Source organism: Triturus cristatus, chromosome 2_2, assembly GCF_964204655.1.
Source record: "Triturus cristatus chromosome 2_2, aTriCri1.1, whole genome shotgun sequence".
Classification (NCBI taxonomy): domain Eukaryota; kingdom Metazoa; phylum Chordata; class Amphibia; order Caudata; family Salamandridae; genus Triturus; species Triturus cristatus.
The window spans coordinates 1,216,874,850-1,216,894,606 of record NC_140582.1 but is presented as its reverse complement, the minus strand read 5'-3'; the positions used below and the strand labels follow the sequence as shown (position 1 = coordinate 1,216,894,606).

Below are 19,757 nucleotides of genomic sequence, written 5' to 3'. Positions count from 1 at the left end.
GTAAATATGCTGACTTTAAGCATAAAATTATTCTCAATGATACTGCTGTTCCTGTTAGACACAGAGTTCGCAATGTACCACTAGCATATCACAACAAACTAAAAGAAATGTTAGCAGAATTGGTCACACGTAACATTATTGAACCTATAGAATCTTCTCCATGGGTTTCTCCGGTAGTTCTTTCGCTTAAAAGTAACGGAGATCTTCGGTTATGTGTCGATCTTCGCAGTTTAAACAAAGAAATATGGATTGACAGACACCCTCTACCAAACATACATGAGCTGATTTCCACTCTCTCAGGAGCTCGTGTTTTCTCTACAGTAGATTTAGCTAGCGCCTACCACCAGATAATGTTACATGATGAATCAAAATGTTTGACAGCATTTATCACACCTGAGGGCATGTTCCAATTTTTACGCATGCCATTTGGGTTAGCGAGTGCTGCGTCAGTTTTTCAGAGGCTAATGAAGGAAGTCTTGGAGGGTTGTTCTGGTGCGATTGCTTTCCAAGACGACATTCTAATTTTTGGGAAGGATTTTGAGGAACATGATTCAAATTTAAAAACAGTATTGGAGAGTATACAGAAGAAAGGTTTGACTTTGAAATTTTCAAAATGTAAGTTTAGACAAAATAAAGTCGAGTATTTAGGGCACGAAATATCAAGTGAAGGCATTAAACCTAAATTATGTGGTCAGCATTTCCAAAGCTCCTGCACCTACTACTAAAGAGCAATTGTTTTCTTTTTTAGGGCTAACAGAATTTTACAGTAAATTTGTGCAAAATTATTCTTCAAAAGTTTTCCCTCTAAGAATGTTGCTTAAGAAAAATGCTAAATTCATCTGTGGTGATGATCAGGAATCAGCTTTTGAAACATTGAAGAAAGAAACTATTTCTGCTCCTTTTTTAAGACCTTTAACTATAGGAAAGGAATGCATTGTTGCCGTGGATGCGAGCAGCACAGGTTTAGGTGCGGTGTTAATGCAAAAGAATCATGGAGATGAATATATAGTATCTTATGCATCGAGATCTCTACGTGGTGCAGAATATAATAATTCTACAATTGAGAGAGAATTGTTAGCTTGTACTTGGGCTGCTCAGCATTTTCGTCAATTTTTGTGGGGCACAAAATTTCAGTTAAGAACAGACCACAAGCCTTTGATTAATATGTTAGCGGCGGGGGGGGCGAGGGGGGGGCAGAACTCTCACAGCCCGTCTGGCAAGGTTAGCTGCCAAATTATTACAAGAGTACCAGTGTATTGTAGAATATATTCCTGGTCGTTTGAACGTACATGCTGATTGCATGCCTCGATTTCCTTTGCCTAATGTTTCAAGCTCTAATGATGTTGTTGAGGAGTGTGACGTAGCGTATACTATTGAGGATGTTAACTATGGTACAACCACAAATTCTGAAGCTATTTCAGAGAAAATGTGGGAGGAAGCCATGTTTGAAGATGAGGTGTTGAATACTGTTGTGAAATACTTGCAAAATGGTTGGCCTGAAGAGAGGAAGCTGTGTAAAGACTTGGGTTTGTTCTTCAAAATCAGAGATGAGCTCATGTATTTGCGAGGTATCATCACTAGAGGTGATAAAATTGTTCCTCCATGCAAAATCAGAGAAAGATTAGTAGATATGGCCCATGAAGGTCATATGGGTATGTCAGGTAGTAAGCGACGTGTGAGGGAGTTTTATTGGTGGCCAAACATGGATGGTATGATTGATAAATGGGTTAGAGAATGTGTACCATGTTCCAGAAGTGACAAGTCAGCTAAACCTTTGGCTGTAGATATTACTCCTATTGAATATTCTCATGGACCATGGAAGAAACTTGGAATTGACATAGTAGGTCCTTTGTGTCTTTCCTCTACTAAATCAGTGTATGCTTTGGTTCTAATAGATTACTTTTCGAAGTGGCCAGAGGTTAAGATTGTAGAGAAAATTACATCAACTCAGGTTGTGGAGTTCTTGGATAATGTTTTTTGTCGTGAAGGCTTACCCGCGGAACTTGTTTCGGACAATGGTCCACAATTCATAAGTAAAGAATTGGATTTGTTTCTAAGTAAGTGTGGGATTGTTCACAAAAGAGTGTCTAACTATAATCCTCAGACAAATGGTCACGATGAACGCTTTAATAGAGTCATAAAAGAGTCTATTCAATTAGCTGTTAAGAATGGTATTGAGTGGAGGAAAGCTTTGAGAGCCACGTTACTGACATACCGGTCATCCTCCAATTCAGTCACTGGTTGTTCTCCTTTTGAAATGTTAAGGGGTAGGAAACCTGGCTCAAAGCTTATGCCCTGGTGGTTGAAGATAGGTAATTTGTACGATCCTGGTTTGGATTTTTCAAAAATTATGGAACGTGTTCAGAAATACCAAGACAAAATGAGAAAAGGTAGTTCCAAACACCATCATTCAAATCATAGAGTCAAAGTGGGGGATTTTGTGCGTATTAGATTTGGTGACTCTGCCAATAGAAGATGGTCAAAATGGTCTGATCCTGTCAGAGTGGTAGAAGTATTTAGTTAAAGCTGTTAGAGTAGATGGCGGGAAGATTTGGAATTTCAGACGACTTTCTATGTGCAGATCTAATGATTTAGTAAGTAATCCACACAGTTTCACAAAGTCATGTGGGTGGTGTTATCACTGAAAAGGAAGACTCTCACAATTTTTTAGATGCGTTTGATTGTTTTGACTCCAATTTTAATACTTCTGATTCATGTTCCAATGATGCTAATATTGAAATAAATCCTGTTCCAGATGCTAATATTGAGTTAGGTCCTAACATGAACTAAGGTGTCGTTTCTGAGAAGCCTTTGCTTAGCAAAGAGTTAATTGAACCAAGAAGGAGTTCTCGCATGAAGCATTCACCTTGTAGAATGAAAGATTTCATTCGATTTTAATTGTTATATAGGCTGTAAGCATAATTCAATGTAGTTTTTTAGGTTTATTTATTTATTTTTTTCTTAAAAAGGGGAAGGTGTGTAGTGTTCCTATTAACACTATGTCATAACGGAATGTTGGATTGGATTGGAGGTCGGTGTTCGACCTCGGACGGTTGGGGTGTTCGGGTGCTGGCATCGGGCTAGAGTGGTTGTTAAGTTGTCTTCTCTGCAATAAACTACCCGTTTCTATTTCAACCTCTGCGTGTGGTTACTTCACTCACTTACAGAAAGTGCTCAATAGAGACCTGGAACCCAGCTGAGCCCTCCCTGCCTGTTTGTTTACTGCTATATTTGAATCATAGTAATGGGTCTAGAATGCGGCACCCCTTCCTGTATTCCTGCTTGATTTAACCACGTGTACTAGATTGTTTGGAGAGCAGGCTGAAGGAGCAATAAAATGAATGTTACCACAAACTGCGTTTAGGTAAATAATCAATCATTTGGCAACGGTGCTCGCAGTTTTTTGAATATAGGGAATCAGGCACGATTGTTTCGGTCTGATTTCTGAGTAAGCAGTTTCAACCGGGCACCGTCTGTGTAATATGCAAACGTCACTAAGGGGCATATTAACAACGGCCAGCAATAATCATCGCTGGCCTTGCTTAGTGATAATTATATTATCGCAGGCTATCTCTGGTATTTACCAAACGCATTACTCCAGGGCGATAAAAATCTTAGAGATAGCGAGGTTATCGCCCTTTTGCAGGGAACATCGCTGGTTTTCCAGTGATGTTCCCTGCAAAAGGGCGATAACCTTGCTGATACGACCCACAAGGTCGTATCAGCATAATCCACCCCCTATGTTTGGGATGGCTAAGTCAGGATTTTAGCAGTTGTTAACGGCCGTTTTTTCGCCAAAATCTAATGTGTGCTAAAATCATGTGGGCTGCCTTGTAAATATCGCGATGTAAACATCAGAGATATTTGCAAGGTAGTCCATCTTGGGTACGCCCAGTAACGCCCACTTTGCATCTCATTGGAGATGCAAAGTGAGGCGTTGGGGAAAAGGGTGCTAACATGCAATTATGCATGTTAGCACCCTCTTGTAAATAGGGTGCTGGTTTTATCTCAGCTTTTTTGGGTTGTAAGCCAAAAAAGCAGAGATAAAGCCCTTGTAAATATGCCCCTCAGTACATATAAAAAGTTATCACGGCATCCCCACTTTCATAGCCGTCTATTGTGAAATGTTCTACCTTAAGCTTCTAAATGTCCCATAGCTGTAAAACAAACATGCCCCTTGAAAACCACCAAAATGTATGCCAGACATTCATATTATTCTCTGTAAAGTTGTAAAGTGCTTCAAAGTCTCTTTAGAGAACTAAGTGCCATTTACAGTACAATGAAATATAATAAAAACCGTCACGTAGCCTCTTTAAAATAAATTTAAAATAGGTATACTTTTGAACATGCAGAGGCGTTTTATCCTTAGTACATGAGAATAATTATTTGCCCTTCTCTCTTCCAAAATTTTCCAGGTGGGAAGCCCACAAACCTCCCTGTCACTTGGGCCCACTCTCTAAGTCAAACTAACCCCTAACTTTAACGGCTTCCCCCTTTGAAAATTCATCAGCCGCCACTGCTTCCCTCGACTATCCTTTTGAATCCAATTAACAGACTTGCATGTCCACCGCTCAAACTAATTTCATATTTCCCTATACTAATTCACTACTAATCCTTTTTGGGTTCTGGAGCAGTGTGCCACTCGCCGAAAAGCACTTCAACGCCTTATCAGGGGTAGTAAGCGCTATACAAATGCAATTACAATAGGGGCCCTGATGTCTCGTAGGGGAGGCGTGGGGGGGTGTGGGGAAGGAATAGCAGCTCCCACAGTCAGCAATTTAACCTCCCTGAAGTGGGACACTGGGTCCGATTCACAGAACTAACTTAAGACAAAATCCTAAACTTACTACCATTTTCGTATTCACAGAAGGCACTTACTCATTTTGGTATTCACAGAAGGCACTTACTCATTTTGGTATTCACAGAAAACACTTACTCACTTCGGTATTCACAGAAGTTAGGAGTCCTAACTTTAGGACTCCTAAATGCCTTCTGTGAATACCGAAAGCCTTAAAATTAGGATTTTTCTCAGTTTAGTAGTAGTAAAGTTAGAACACCTAACTTTAGGACTCCTAAATGCCTTCTGTGAATACCGAAAGTCTTAAAATTAGGATTTTTCTCAGTTTAGGAGTCCTAAAGTTAGGTGTTCTAACTTTACTGCTCCTAAACTGAGGAAAATCCTAATTTTAAGACTTTCGGTATTCACAGAAGGCATTTAGGAGCCCTAAAGTTAGGTGTTGTAACTTTACTACTACTAAACTGAGAAAAATCCTAATTTTAAGGCTTTCGGTATTCACAGAAGGCATTTAGGAGTCCTAAAGTTAGGTGTTCTAACTTTACTACTACTAAATTGAGAAAAATCCTAATTTTAAGACTTTCGGTATTCACAGAAGGCATTTAGGAGTCCTAAAGTTAGGACTCCTAACTTCTGTGAATACCGAAATGAGTAAGTCCCTTCTGTGAATACCAAAATGGTAGTAAGTTTAGGATTTTGTCTTAAGTTAGTTCTGTGAATCAGGCCCTCAGTATTTATAAAACAAAACATAAACATGTAAAGCCAAGTAACACAAGAAAACAGTCCACTCACCAAAGTCCAAACAGAAACGTCTAAAAAAGACATGCAAAAACAAATGCCATAAAACCCATTGACTGCAGTGACAAGCACATGGCCACCATGAGGTGGTGTAGAGCACCTTTTGGACCCTAACTAGTCAATGCGCTTGTTTCTTCCCACAGACCGTGCTGTTCTGGGCTTGTGAGGAGAACCCCTCGCCGAGCGACTGGCAGGACCTGGCGAAGAGCTTTGCAAGGCTGGTGGATTACCTTGTGGTTTACCTCCAGAAAGGAAATCTACCCCATTACTTCCTGGGTTCAGAGGTCAACCTGTTCAAACCGGAGCACAGCTCCCGCCTGCAGGAGCTCCTGAGTGACGTCATCAAGTTCAGAACTTCTCCCATGTCGTATTTGACATAAAAACTCCCAGGTAAGCACCAACGCATTGTGCACAGATGTTGGCCTCATACCACATTTGCTCACACGTTTTTTGCCAATTTGATCGTGTAGGGATTGTGAACACTTAAAGAGAGCACCCCAGTGGGTTTGGACTGTGTACACCCCAAGCACCATTCTCCCACTGATGAAATGTGTCTGTTGTTATTTAAAAAAATGGCGCCCTCCATATTTGGACGATTCCTCAGGATCCAAAACTAAGGGCCTGATTTAGATCTTGGCGGACGGGTTACTCCATCATAAAGATGACAAATATCCCGACCGCCCAAATATAAATCCCATTATATCCTATGGGATTTATATTTCAGCGGACGGGATATCCTTCACCGTTGTGACGGAGTAACCCGTCCGCCGAGATCTAAATCATGCCCTAACTCTCCTCTTTTTTTTTGGTTTGAGTTTTATGTTGCGCGAACTAGACCCGAAGGTATAAGAGCGCTTGACTTGAGCACCAGTTGCTTAGAGACAGACACTTTCATTTATTTATTTTTTGGCACAGGGAGATTAAGGGATTTGCCCAGAATCACAGGATGTTGAGAATCCTTGCAGAGACTTGAACCCAGTTCCACCAGCTTTGAGGTTGACCGCCCTAACTGTTAGGCCACATCCTCTTGATTCGCTCTTCTATTTAGGCGTCACCCAGTTAGTCTGGGCTCCCACCCATATGGCTTGTCATATCTTAGATCCAATTTGGTAACCTTATAGCCACTCCATTTCCCATAGAAATAATGACAATGCTTGTCTTTAGGTCTTGGCTACCTGTAAGCAAACCTATTATTTCCAATACACAACATATACTTAGAGTCGGCTTTGGGACATTCCCTTCTCATGGCTGAGTGGCTTTGTTGTCTTTCTAAGGTGTCTCCAATTGATTTCATGGCTTTCCACCCTATTCTTGTGCTTGTCACGCCCAGGAGCATTTCTGTAGCATTGTGTTATGGTTGGATAAGTTGTATACTTCACAGCTCACTCAAGGGGACTCTTTTCTTCCTTTCTTTCAACCATTCATCATAGTGCAACATTTTTCTAGCTCTTGCGGTGTCCACCAGTTCTCCCTCACATCCCTGCACCCCTCTACCTCTCTTTCTGCCTCTCTCTCACCCTTCCTCGTCTGCGGCTCTCCCTTCCCACTCCTTGTTTTTAAAAGTTGTATTTGTTAGCGTCATCAAGCTATAATGTCCTCCTACAAGAGCTTGAAATTGATTTAAAAATCCCTGCATCCCATTAAAAGAAGACACCGGGGTATATGGAATAGGAATCTCTCCATGCTTTAATACAGCTCAGCTGCTGCTTCCGTATGATTCTGCAGAGCCTGATTTGATGTGTGGCTGTCTAGGACATGATGGTACGACTGCTCTCCCTAAAGAGTCAACTATTTATGTGGAGGAAGGAGTCTTGAAGATAACCAAAGACCCCTTGACCACATACAGTTCTTCGCTGCCATTTGACTAGGTTCTCCCAATGTAAAGACAATATACATACATACATATAAGGACTAGGGATACAGAAACTCAATGGGCTAGGATACCATTTATTCTGGAGTGCTATCACATACCATGCCTACAATCTGAACTACAGACAACCAGCGGATAGTGGAAGTCTCTCAGACAAGCAACGGTTGGTGCATTTGGTGGAAGTCTGAAGCAACCCACACTTGGTGGAAGTCTGCAGCCATCCAGCGGTTGATGGAAGTATGCTGATAACCTGCAGTTGATGGGAGTCAGCAGAAAACCTTCAGTTTGGTGGAAGTCTGCAGCCATCCAGCGGTTGATGGAAGTATGCTGATAACCTGCAGTTGATGGGAGTCAGCAGAAAGCCTTCAGTTTGGTGGAAGTCTGCAGCCATCCAGCGGTTGATGGAAGTATGCTGATAACCTGCAGTTGATGGGAGTCAGCAGAAAGCCTTCAGTTTGGTGGAAGTCTGCAGCCATCCATCGGTTGATGGAAGTATGCTGATAACCTGCAGTTGATGGGAGTCAGCAGAAAGCCTTCAATTTGGTGGAAGTCTGCAGCCATCCAGCGGTTGATGGAAGTATGCTGATAACCTGCAGTTGATGGGAGTCAGCAGAAAGCCTTCAGTTTGGTGGAAGTCTGCAGCCATCCATCGGTTGATGGAAGTATGCTGATAACCTGCAGTTGATGGGAGTCAGCAGAAAGCCTTCAGTTTGGTGGAAGTCTGCAGCCATCCAGCGGTTGATGGAAGTATGCTGATAACCTGCAGTTGATGGGAGTCAGCAGAAAACCTTCAGTTTGGTGGAAGTCTGCAGCCATCCAGCGGTTTCTGAAAATATATCAGCAACTTGTGGTTGGTGGTAATCTGCAGCCAAACAGCAGTTGATGGAAGTCGACAGAAAACCTGCGGTTGATGGAGGTATGCTGACAAACTGCAGGTGGTAGAAGTCTATAGACAACCAGCAGTTAGTGGAAATCTGCAGACAGCCTGCAGTTGGTGGAAGTCTGCAGACAAACAGTGGTTGGTGGAACTGTGCAGACAAACAGTGGTTGGCGGAAGTGTGCAGACAGGCAACAACTAAAGGATGTCTGCAGATAACCTGTACTTGATTGGAAGTCTGTAGACAACGTGCGGTTGGTGGATTGCTGCAGACAGACAATGCTACATGGAAGTCTGAAGACAATCTGTAGTTGATGAAAGTGTACAGACAACATGTGGTTGGTGGAAGTCTGCAGACTTCCAGTGGTTGATGGAAGTCTACGGGCTGCCTGCAGTTGATGGAAGTATGCAGTCAACTTGTGGTTGGTGGCAGTCTACAGACAACCTGAGGTTGGTGGAGGGCTGTGAAACACCTGCGTTTAGTGGAAGTCTACACACAATGAGTTGCTAGTGGAAGTCTGCAGAAAACCAGTGGTTGGTGGAAGTTTGCAGACAACCTGCGGTTGGTGGAAGTTTAATTTTTAGTCACTATAGATGAAGGGCTGAAGGGTTGTGATCAGTGAGTTTTCAGACTGGCTTTAAGTGCCATGCTGTGGCCTTCTGTGTATTCCTTAATCAACTAATGAAAGAAACAAAGTACAGGCATATGAAAAAAGCAACAAACAAAAAAACAAATACAGGAATTAAATTATATTAAGATGCTTTAATTTTCCACCGTTAACATAAGCTGATATAGTAACATATGTTTTAATATGTTCACTGCCGTTTGTTAGAATAATGGTCTCTTATCAGTAGAGATCCAAACACAACAGGATACAGTGTTCCAGGTTATTTTTAAGTAGATATCATGGTGGAGACTTCTGGAAATCTATAATTAGTTGATTCTTTTACAAAAAATAGGTTTGTCAAAAATCAGATCTTTGATCTCTCAGAGAAAAGGCCAAGAGGTGTTTCTTGACTATGTAATGTCGCTTCATCGGGTCAAAGAGTAACCACATTACACTATTATAACATAAATCTGTTTATTGATAAGGCTAAAACAACCAAATAGAGCAATGTCCAAAGCTAGTACAGATAGAAAGAAAGAAAAGACAGAACAAACAAAACAACTATTCAAAATGCGTAATCTCAAAATGAATTGACTATAATTAATTACAAAAAATAAAAAGTGAAAATTCAATCCCAAAAAATGCGATAAAATGATCGTCAATTTCTCCTGTCCCCCAACTACTTTCCTTTCCAAGCACTAAAATTATCTAAAAGCAGAAAGTAAAAGATCACATGAAAGGTTCTATTGTATTTCATAGAGAGCGCATGGTGTTATCAATAATTTAAGAGAAGAACACCTGTACGAATTTGTAAAAGCAAGAGTGTTACAAACACAGGCACTAATAAAAAAGTTAAAGTGAAGCTAGAAAAAGCAAAGCCAGACTCCCAGTGCATGATTTTCAGACTATCATGAAAATAATATTAGATTAGATTATTGAAATTTCACGCACGACTCATTCTCAGAGGAGCATCTCGGTGCTGGGCACAGCAGGCTGGCATGAGTAGTCACCAGAAATTTAGAGAGAAACATCAAATAGCCGTGTTTTTATTAGCCTTTTGAATTTAGCATGGTCCTCATATAGCCGAATAGACAGGGGAAGTCTATTCTAGGAGGATGGTGCCGAATAGGAAAATTATTTCCCACCGAGTCTGGCGTGTGGATGTGAGGCATTTGTAAATAAGACTTGTTGGAGGATCTTAAAGCCCGAGGGGGCTGATACAAGCAAAGCTCCGAATGCAAATAAGTGGGCAAGGCCTTAATTAAGGCGTTCTGTGTCAAGCAGCATATTTTAAAGAATATAAAAAAATGTATGGGCAGTCAATGCAGGTCCCTTAAAATGGGGGTCATGCAAGTTACATATTAGCCGGGCAGCAGTATTCTGTACCACTTGGAGTTTTGATACTAAGGTGTCATTAGCTGCTCCTAGAAGTGCATTACCATAGTCCAGGTGGCTGGTAATGATGGCTTGGACTAGTGACTTTCTGTATCTGGGGGGTAGCCACAAGAAAAGTCTTCCTGAGGAGCCGCATGGTGGCATAGCAGGTACCACAGATAGAGCCAACCTGGGATTTCCTCGATAAAGATTAATCGATTTTGAACCCCAGATTTTTTACTGCCTGTTTGGGGGTGGGCAGGGGCGGCAGGTGACATTTGAAAGTGGTAGGGCGTAAAATGATTGGTATACTGCACCGTTGCGAGCGAGCGTATCGAGCGAGCCCGAACCACCATAAGGAGGCGTTTGTTGCGATTCTCTTCCTGTGAAAATTTTGAAAAAAGAGAAGAAAAATTGTGCTTTTTCAAGCAAATTTGAGAAAGCAGGAAGGTTAATAAAGCAATTGTGAAAGTGCCTCTGTGAACTGTCACTTTTCTCTTTACATATCTCTCTTCCAGAATTCCCCACCTTCACCTGTAAGTGGCTGCAAGCTGCTCTATCGGCGTCACTCTCTTCCAGTGACACTCTCACTTTCCCATCATCTAAGTATCCCTTCCTACCTTATCTCTTTCGCTATCTCAGCATCTGCCCTCCCCTGTCACTGGCTGGGTGATGCTGATACTGCCCGGTGACTGTCTCTTGCTGCCCCTTCCATTGTCTCGCAACTCCCCATGCTCTCCTCTCACCCTATCTTGCTTCATCTTTCTATCTTGCTATCTCTTCCTATCGTGTTGCTTTCACATCCATCTTGCTTGCTATCCCTCCCTACATCTCAGTATCCCTTCCTCCCTCGTCTCTTTCTCTGTCTCTGCACCTCCATTCCCCCATCATAGCAAATGACAAGTAGTTACGACAGATCACATCTCACACAAGAATCGGATGAACTATCTCTAGACTCTAGTATAGCGCCTAATATGTACCGGTGATTGCTGGTGATGGGCACTTAGCGCTGCCACTCTTTTTAGGTCCAGTGTCCGGTCCGGGGCGTATTTCTCATCATCGGCCTTCACCCCCAGAAAAAGAGAGAAAAGTCAGTTAACCGGGGAATAGAAAGAGAAGGAAACAGTGACATAAGGGAACAAGGGTGCAGAAAGGAACGTGTGAGAGTAACAGAGCTGACCTAATGCCCATTGCTTTTATCATTACAAAACGAAAGCAGAATGGTTTCAAAAGACCACGTTTGTGAATACAGAGCTGCAGTATGCATTTTGTTTTCCAATGCACGCACCCAACAATCAGGTATTTCAGTACCTCCAGGAATAGTGTGCTTTCTCACCCAGGGAAAACATGGTTGTTCAAAAAGCGAGGCGGAAACAAAAAGGGCTTCACTGGCAAACACTGTAATGTGGCGCTAATGTGTTTAAGTGTGAATAAATCAATATGGCCACCTTGCTTTAGTTAGTTAGTTAATTTTCATATTTTGAATGTTTTATTTCTCTCTACCCTGAGGCTGCACTTAGAAATTGAAAAATGTCAGCAAAAGACTACGTTTCCAGCAAGTGTTTTTCTTTTTTGGATCCATTTCACAAGGAAGCAAATAAACGAAAGGAGGAAAGAGAAGGTAATACCTGTTTCTTGAAGTCTCCGACCGGTTTTTTACTACATGAGGAGGAGCGAGACAGAGAGGGAAGAGAGGGGACAAAGGAGGGGGGAGGCAGCTGCCAGCAGCGGGAGAACTGGACTCAATCAGTGACTTATGACAGAGCACAACTCACAATCGATTGAACATCATGAACTATCTATCTATAGTGCCTAGTGAGACCTAATGCCCATTGCTTATATCATTAAAAAACGAAAGCAGGATGGTTTAAAAAGACCACGTTTGTGAATACAGAGCCGCGCACGCAGTATGCATTTTATGTACCAATGCACGCAAAAACATTCTTCAAAGAGCGAGGAGGCAGTCGCGAGGGGGGGTTTTGAGGGGCGGGTTGTGCGGGGGTGGGGGGCCGAGGGAACGAAAACTTACCTGACCGCCTCTGCTGCTGGTCCGCGTTGGCGCCTCTGCCCTCTTCAAACAGGGTCAGCACTGGAGTGGCAACCCCTCAGCCAATCCTGGCGCTGCTGCAGCGCCAGGATTGGCTGAGGGCACCGCTTATGCTTCGCCCGCCGCCTGCCCATTAGGAGACCGAGGGGCTCCTAATGGGCATGCGCAAGGCAGTGAAAACACAAGTGCGCATGACTGGGCACGGGCTAAAAATTAGCTCACCATGCCCAGTCATGCGCACTTGTGCTGCAGTGCTGCCTCTCCCTGGCTTGTCTGACAATGCATGTCAGTCAACATGACGCCGGACCGCCCACGGTCCGACGTTATGCTGACTGACATGCATTGTCAGTTCTCCCCACCCTCGGCGTCTCTGACCTTAAGTAACCTAAGTTCAGAGACGCCGAGGGAGCTGCGGGCGTGGGCGGGGGTGGGGGTGGTGCAGTTCGGGTTCTTCAATTTCCCCCTACTACCACGGACAGAGTGATTTCGCAGTCACACACACACATACACATCATACGCTGGTGGGGCCCATAACACCAACATTCATTCTATCAATCTATCCGCACCTACTCAGAAGGGGAAAAACATCCGGTTCCGAACCACACTGCTTTCCTTGATGGGAACTTTTATCACCTTCCCTCTAGTATCAAAACCCTTGCTTCTCTTCCCATCAAGAAAACATATAGGTCAATGAATCATTTAGTTGGGATTAGCTTAATGACTCCTTAATTCTCTAACATTATTCAATAATACATTTCAATAAAAGAACAACCCGACACATGAATTCAATTAATATTTCTTTTTCTAAATCAAATGCAGGTTAAATCCTAGTTAATAAATTTCATCTTTTGTCATATTTACCTATTCTGGCTATTTGTCGTTTTCTAAGTCAGAATCTGGTCCTTAGTCAAATCGTCAAAGTTCTTGTTCTATCAGCCAAAGTCACCGTCCTCTCCGTCAGCATAACATCAGGATACTGGAAATGACGTTCAAGAAGTGCCTCTAATACCTCTCTAGTCTACCAATATTTATACTAAATTTTACATTCCAAATGTTGCAATCGTCGTTTTCAGAAATGCTCATTGGTTGATTGAAATACATTCTAATGCATCAGGAAACATTCGATGTCGTTCCCACATATTAAAAGTTCCAAAACGAATGTATGGGAATATTAGCAATCCATAGTTCAGGTTGCAACAATTTCTGTTGAAGGGTTGGCCTTTCGCCCAGAGCAGCCTTGATGGGCACCGCAATGACAGTTCACCGGCAGGTCGCAGCTGCTGAAGTTTGCGCAGGCGCATTTCTCCTTTCCCTTCATTGATATTACTTCGTAAATGTCTGATTCAGTCGGCGACCATTTTATAGCAGGCCCAAATGGTCAACTTAAGCAAAGAAACACAAAAACGTAATTAATACATTGAAATGGTTAAACAGTGTTATTTCCCTTGCTAATACCCATATGTGTGTGCATTTATCTAGCCATATGCAATGTTCTAAGCCATTAATACTCGGTTATTTAAGCATAATTCACGATAACATCACATAAGCAACGTTTATCCTATTAATATGCATACAAACTTAGTTTACTTATTATTTTAGCCATGCAAAGCAATCCCACGTGTATTCTCTCGGTTAATAAGGTTGATTAGTTTCCATACAACAAACTATTAATTATTATGATTATTTATTAATCGTTTTAATACAAACATACATAAAATGGATTGGGTATATAAAAGGAAAACATTTTACCCGCTCCATCAGGGGGGCAACGCCCTAACGCCCCCAATGGACGCACCGCCACTGGGGGTGGGAGCTGAGCCAAGCTCAGGTGGCCATCAGTCAGCCAAACAGTAGAATCTCCATTTTATCTCTGCTCAACTGAAGACAATTATTGGTCATCCATGCTGCAATTTCACACATACTGTGGGAGAACTGCGACTGAACTTACCTGGAAGCAGGTCCATAGGAGATAAGCAATTGTGTAGCATCCGTATAGGATATGATCTCAAATCCATACTTACTCATTATCTGTGCTAGAAGCGTCATGTAAATGTTAAAATGAGTTGGGCTCAGGCAGGAACCGTGTGCTTTGCTTATTCTTAAAGTTTTGCACCTAAAGACAAATGTTTTGGGTTCGGTTGTCTAAAAAAATCCCTGAGCCAGAGCAAGGCACTGCCACATATGCCAGCCTCAAACAGCCCTTGGATAGGAATGGAATCGGAGACCGAATCAACAGCCGCAGACAGGTCCAGAAGAACCAGCATCATCGCGGGCCCAGCATCTAGAGAAAACCTGATGTTATCAGAGACTGTGACCAGGGCTGTCTCTGTACTATGGGATGCTCTGAAACCAGACTGTGCGTTATGTAAGATTTTATGCTCTTCCAGAAATTACGACTATTGGGAGGTGACGTACCCTTCTAACATTTTGGCAAGTGATGGTAGCAAGGAAATAGGGCAATAGTTAGAAAGGCCCTCTGGGTTAGCTGAAGGTTTCTTATGGATGAGCCTAACTTGTGAACATTTCCAACTAGCTGGAAGCTCTGCTGATGTTAACAAGAGATTTAAAAGCTCCCTTATAATTGGGGCAATCACCAGGTTCAAACTAGCCCCTATCCCAGGGGGACGCGGACAAAGAGGGGATAGAAATTTGGCTAGTGAAAACATCCTTTGCACCTGCTCCAGAGAGCATAAGTTAAAATTACTTAGTGAACTGGTGACATTAGGGGTGCTTGATTAATATCATATTCTTTCATGAACCTTTCTGAGGCAATTAGGAAATTCTTATAAATGAGGTTGATTTTATCCTCAAAGATTGTTGAGAGTCCAAAATAGACTAGGTGCAAGCACAAGTTTTAAAAAAGTTATTCAAAGTTTTATAAAGTTCTTTAGTTGAAATGCTCGCATTATCAATAGTAGCCAAGAGGTCATCTCTACGAGACGTCCTAAGCTGCTTGTGCTAGCTTTTTATTATCAACTTACAGGCCTCTTTGTCAGCTGAAAATTTGGTGGAACGTCGTCTATGCTCTAAGGGGAATATTTACAAGCCCCTACTTAACGTGGCTTATCACTGCCTTGTAAATAAGGCACCCTTTCATGCTATCCTTAGCGTGAAAAGGGAGGGCAATTGGTGTTGTGGTGGGCGTTCTACCGCAAACCCCATTGATTTTGACGCTGCCCCCTATTTACAAGGGTGGCGTAAATAGGAGGCAGTGCCAAAATTAAGACCAGTGAAAACCTGGTCTTTACAGGTTGCAACGAGGAGAAATTTTATATTTCTCCTCGTTTGTGCTGTTTCTGTATGTGCTGCATTGTGCAGCACACATAGTAGTTGCAAATTGCCATTCTGGATTGTTTTGTGCAGGAAGGTGCACCTTCCTGCACATAAACCATCATTCCCTCAATGCAGGCTCCCTTGCACTATGGTGCAAGGGTGCCTGCGTTGGTGCTAGGCAGCTGAATTTAGCGCCAGTACAGGGAGAATAGCAGGGGTTAGCCGTAGTTGCATCCCTGCATTTCAAAAGTGGCAGAGGGCGGTGTTAGGAATTCTGGAGCTAACCTGCACTCTGCCACTTTCTTGTGAATATGCCTCAAAGGGGCCAATTCCGATCTGGGTCGGAAGGGCACCGAACGCGATCTGGCTGGAAAAACTACGAGCCGTACGTGTGTTTTCTGACAGACTCGTACAGCTGTACGAGCGAGCAAGTACAATGCGAGCTACATGAAATTTACCGACCTAGTCATTTCCGGGTCCGAACCACTCCGTACGTCTCTGTCGTAAGCTAACCGTGCCATGCAATGGATGCGATTCACAACCGAGCCAGTACGATGCACGTGTCGGACGGCCTGTGCGAGCCGGACTGTCCGGCTCGCAAATTGTCCGGGTGGTTGCCTTTGGGGGTACGCGTCGGACCCACTGTCACCCGCAGCCCTACGACTCAGACACAGGGGGAGACCCATGGGTCTCCCCAACACAGGCATGTATGGTGCAGATGGCACCGACTTGTACCCACTGTAGGGGGCGCACTTGTCCGCCCATGTACGCGTCGTACGACTGGCTCCCATTGACTTCTATGGGAGTCTGACTGAACCGAGTCCGGCAGCATACTGCCGCATCGTACTCGCTCGGTCGGACTGCAGGATTCCGGCTCGGTCGGAAAACACTCCGGATCCGGTTCGGTCGGAGTGCTTTCCGACCCGGATTGGAATCGGCCCCGAAGCGTTTACACTTAAATTTAAAATAGTGTAGATGGTTAGTATACCATGGGCGTGCCATTTTGCTGCTATGGTGGAGACTTTTTTGACCTTGGCCACATGGACAAAGAACCTAATCAGGGATTCATAATATGATTTGGCCTCCTCTTCAATGTACTTAAAATGATGTAATAGAAATTGGTTTATAGAGTTCAGCTAGAAAATCAGGCGCAACTGCTCGCTCTCCATGAACGGATGAATTCGGAGGGTCTCGGTCCAGGTGTAACAAAAGTAGGCTTGCAAGAAATTTGAAATTGAATTAAGTAATGGTCAGACAATGTAATCGGCAGAGGGGCAGAACAAGTAACATCCACTGAAGTAGCAAAGATGAGATCAAGGGTGTGCCCTGCCTCATGATTGGGTACATATCATGATTACATTTATATATTTAGCTGGGTATATTGTATATAGATATATGTATGTATGTATGTCTGTGTATATATATATATTCAATGAAAAAACCAAAGGTTTCACACATGTTATAGTTAGCTGGACATTTCACTCGTAAAAAACCAATGAAATTCCCCCGTTATAGTTAGTTCAGCTAACTATAACTCGCGCGCCCGCAATGCACTACTGATGACGTCACATATTACATCACTCATGACATGGTCACTGACATCACTCATGACATCACTGATGACATCTCAAATGACATCACTGATGACATCACTGATGACATCATGCTTGTGATAGAGTGTCAGACCTCCTCTTCCCCTAATATAACCTATGATACACACATACAAAAATAGAGACTAAAATTTTCAAAACAATGGACATACCAATACCAGTTACAACAACCTATTCAGTAATTCTAAGAAACACATACACATCCACTCATTCACCAACAGTCCTCTACAGTCACTCATACATGCACTCACTCATCATATGTATTCATACACCTACACATCCTGTTACACAACGCCACTCATCCATAGAGTTACTCACACACATAGTCACTCATGCTAATAAAGAATCAAACATCCATTTACTTGCATATACAGTTATACACACACCACCACACTTACTTCTACAGAAACTTACATATACTTACTCTTTTAAACAATCACTTATAGAAACACATACTTATTCATACAGGAATTCTTCCAATCTCTCACTCTTACATATACTCACTTATATACACCAATAGTCACATTTACTAGTTAAATAGATATGTAGTTACTCATGAAGACACTATTGAGACAGTCATTCACTCACTAATACACCCATACACACAGTCATCCACCCATACAGTCCTGCACACATGCTGTATTCAATACATACAAAGAGTGAATCACTCATTCATGCACCTATGCACTACATAATACCCCCCACTGAACCATACAGACACTCAGACTGATACTCATAAAAACAACTAATAACCTATATAGACACCCATGAAGCTACTCACCAACCCATGCAGCCACTTATACACAAAGTGAGAGACGAATACAGATTTTTTCTTATTTAAACATTACTCAGTAAGCCATGTATTTACTATGATACACTTAATCAGTCATTTACACAATCAATTTTTCAAAAACAAAGCATTCATTTAGACACTTATATACCCATTTATTCTTCCATTGACCTTGAGATATACATATATAAAACATATTTAATTTTCAGAAAAACACACATTCACTGAATGATGTCATCAGTGATGTCATCAGTGATGTCATTTGAGATGTCATCAGTGATGTCATGAGTGATGTCAGTGACCATGTCATGAGTGATGTAATATGTGACGTCATCAGTAGTGCATTGCGGGCGCGCGAGTTATAGTTAGCTGAACTAACTATAACGGGGGAATTTCATTGTTTTTTTACGAGTGAAATGTCCAGCTAACTATAACATGTGTGAAACCTTTGGTTTTTTCATTGAATTTCTAAGGTTTTTTAAATGCTAATTCCTAACTATAACGTGTGTGAAACCCATGGTTTTTTCAGTGAATTTGCAAGGTTTTTTAAATGCTAATTCCTAACTATAACGTGAGTGAAACTCATGGTTTTTTCAGTGAATTTGCAAGGTTTTTTAAATGCAATTTTTTTTTTTTTTTTTACATATTTTTATTTTAATTTTCTATCCTTTTTTAAAGACTATGGTTAAAATTAAAAAATTCTACAATATGTTTTTATTTAATATTTTTTTAAAAATAAACAGGTAAATTTATTAGCAATTTTTTTTTTTTTTTTACCGAGCGCGTACCGTAAGCGCACGTCGCGAGGTAATTACGCTAGTTTCCTACGCTGTTTGCGTTCATTTACGTAGTCATACGTCACGCGCGCATAGCGCGTAACGCGTACGCTGCACGCGCACGTTACGCTGAAGTGGAGGGGCGTGCCAGTTTTGCGCATGTGCGCGTGAGCGTGTCTTTTTTACGCGCATGCGTACTTTTTGCCGTAAGCGCACCGTAAGCGTACCGTAAGCGTACGGTAGGTCATGTGATCATGAAACACAACTTTTGATTGGTTGAAACTACTTTCAGTTCTAGAACTCTCCTACACCACACCCATTCCCCTCATTTCTGCTTGTGATCCCTTAGGAGAAGGAGCTGGGTTGTCTTTGTGATACGATGGCAGAACAGCAGAGCCCTTCTGAGAGTGAGGCTAGCAGCACTACCTTGAGGCAGAGAGCGAGGAAACAAAAGACCTCTTATGTATGGGATTATTTTACTTTTCCAGAAGGCCAGCAACAGGTAAATGCACCCTTAGTGACTTGTAAGCTGTGTAAGCGTGTACTTTCAAGAGGGAATCCTGACAGGAAGTATTCCTTTGGGAATCACACCATGATGAGACACCTTAAGGATGTACACAGAAGGACACATGCTCGACTTACTGGAGGTAACCCTTCAGTAAATCAACCAAGCACATCCACAGCAGCTCAGCCTGAACCATCATCTGCAGGGCCGAGTCCTTCTTCTGCAGGTCAAGTGAGCCCTTCATCTGTGGGGGGAGCATCTCTTTTTTCTGGTCCTCTGGAAATTAACCCTCGGTTTGCGAGGGTTGAAGTACGGTGCGCCTGTTGTCATGATCTAATTACTTATAGGGAGACCAGTATTTCCCTAGTGAACATTAAAATAGATCAGCACACTTGTCGTACCGTCTAATATTCCCAATCTTTCTTTCCTCTGTC

The 19,757-nt window shown here is 42.4% G+C and overlaps 1 protein-coding gene across 1 annotated transcript in view; it reads left to right on the top strand.

Moving 5' to 3' along the window:
• LOC146863416 (protein mab-21-like 3) overlaps window positions 1-19,757 on the top strand; it is a 157,668-nt gene that overhangs the window by 74,062 nt on the left and 63,849 nt on the right. Inside the window, exon 4 of the mRNA XM_085643371.1 lies at window positions 5,737-5,983. Within this exon, the coding sequence (XP_085499497.1) occupies window positions 5,737-5,973 (237 nt within the window). The 3' untranslated portion in view covers window positions 5,974-5,983. The remainder of the gene's footprint in view (window positions 1-5,736; window positions 5,984-19,757) is intronic.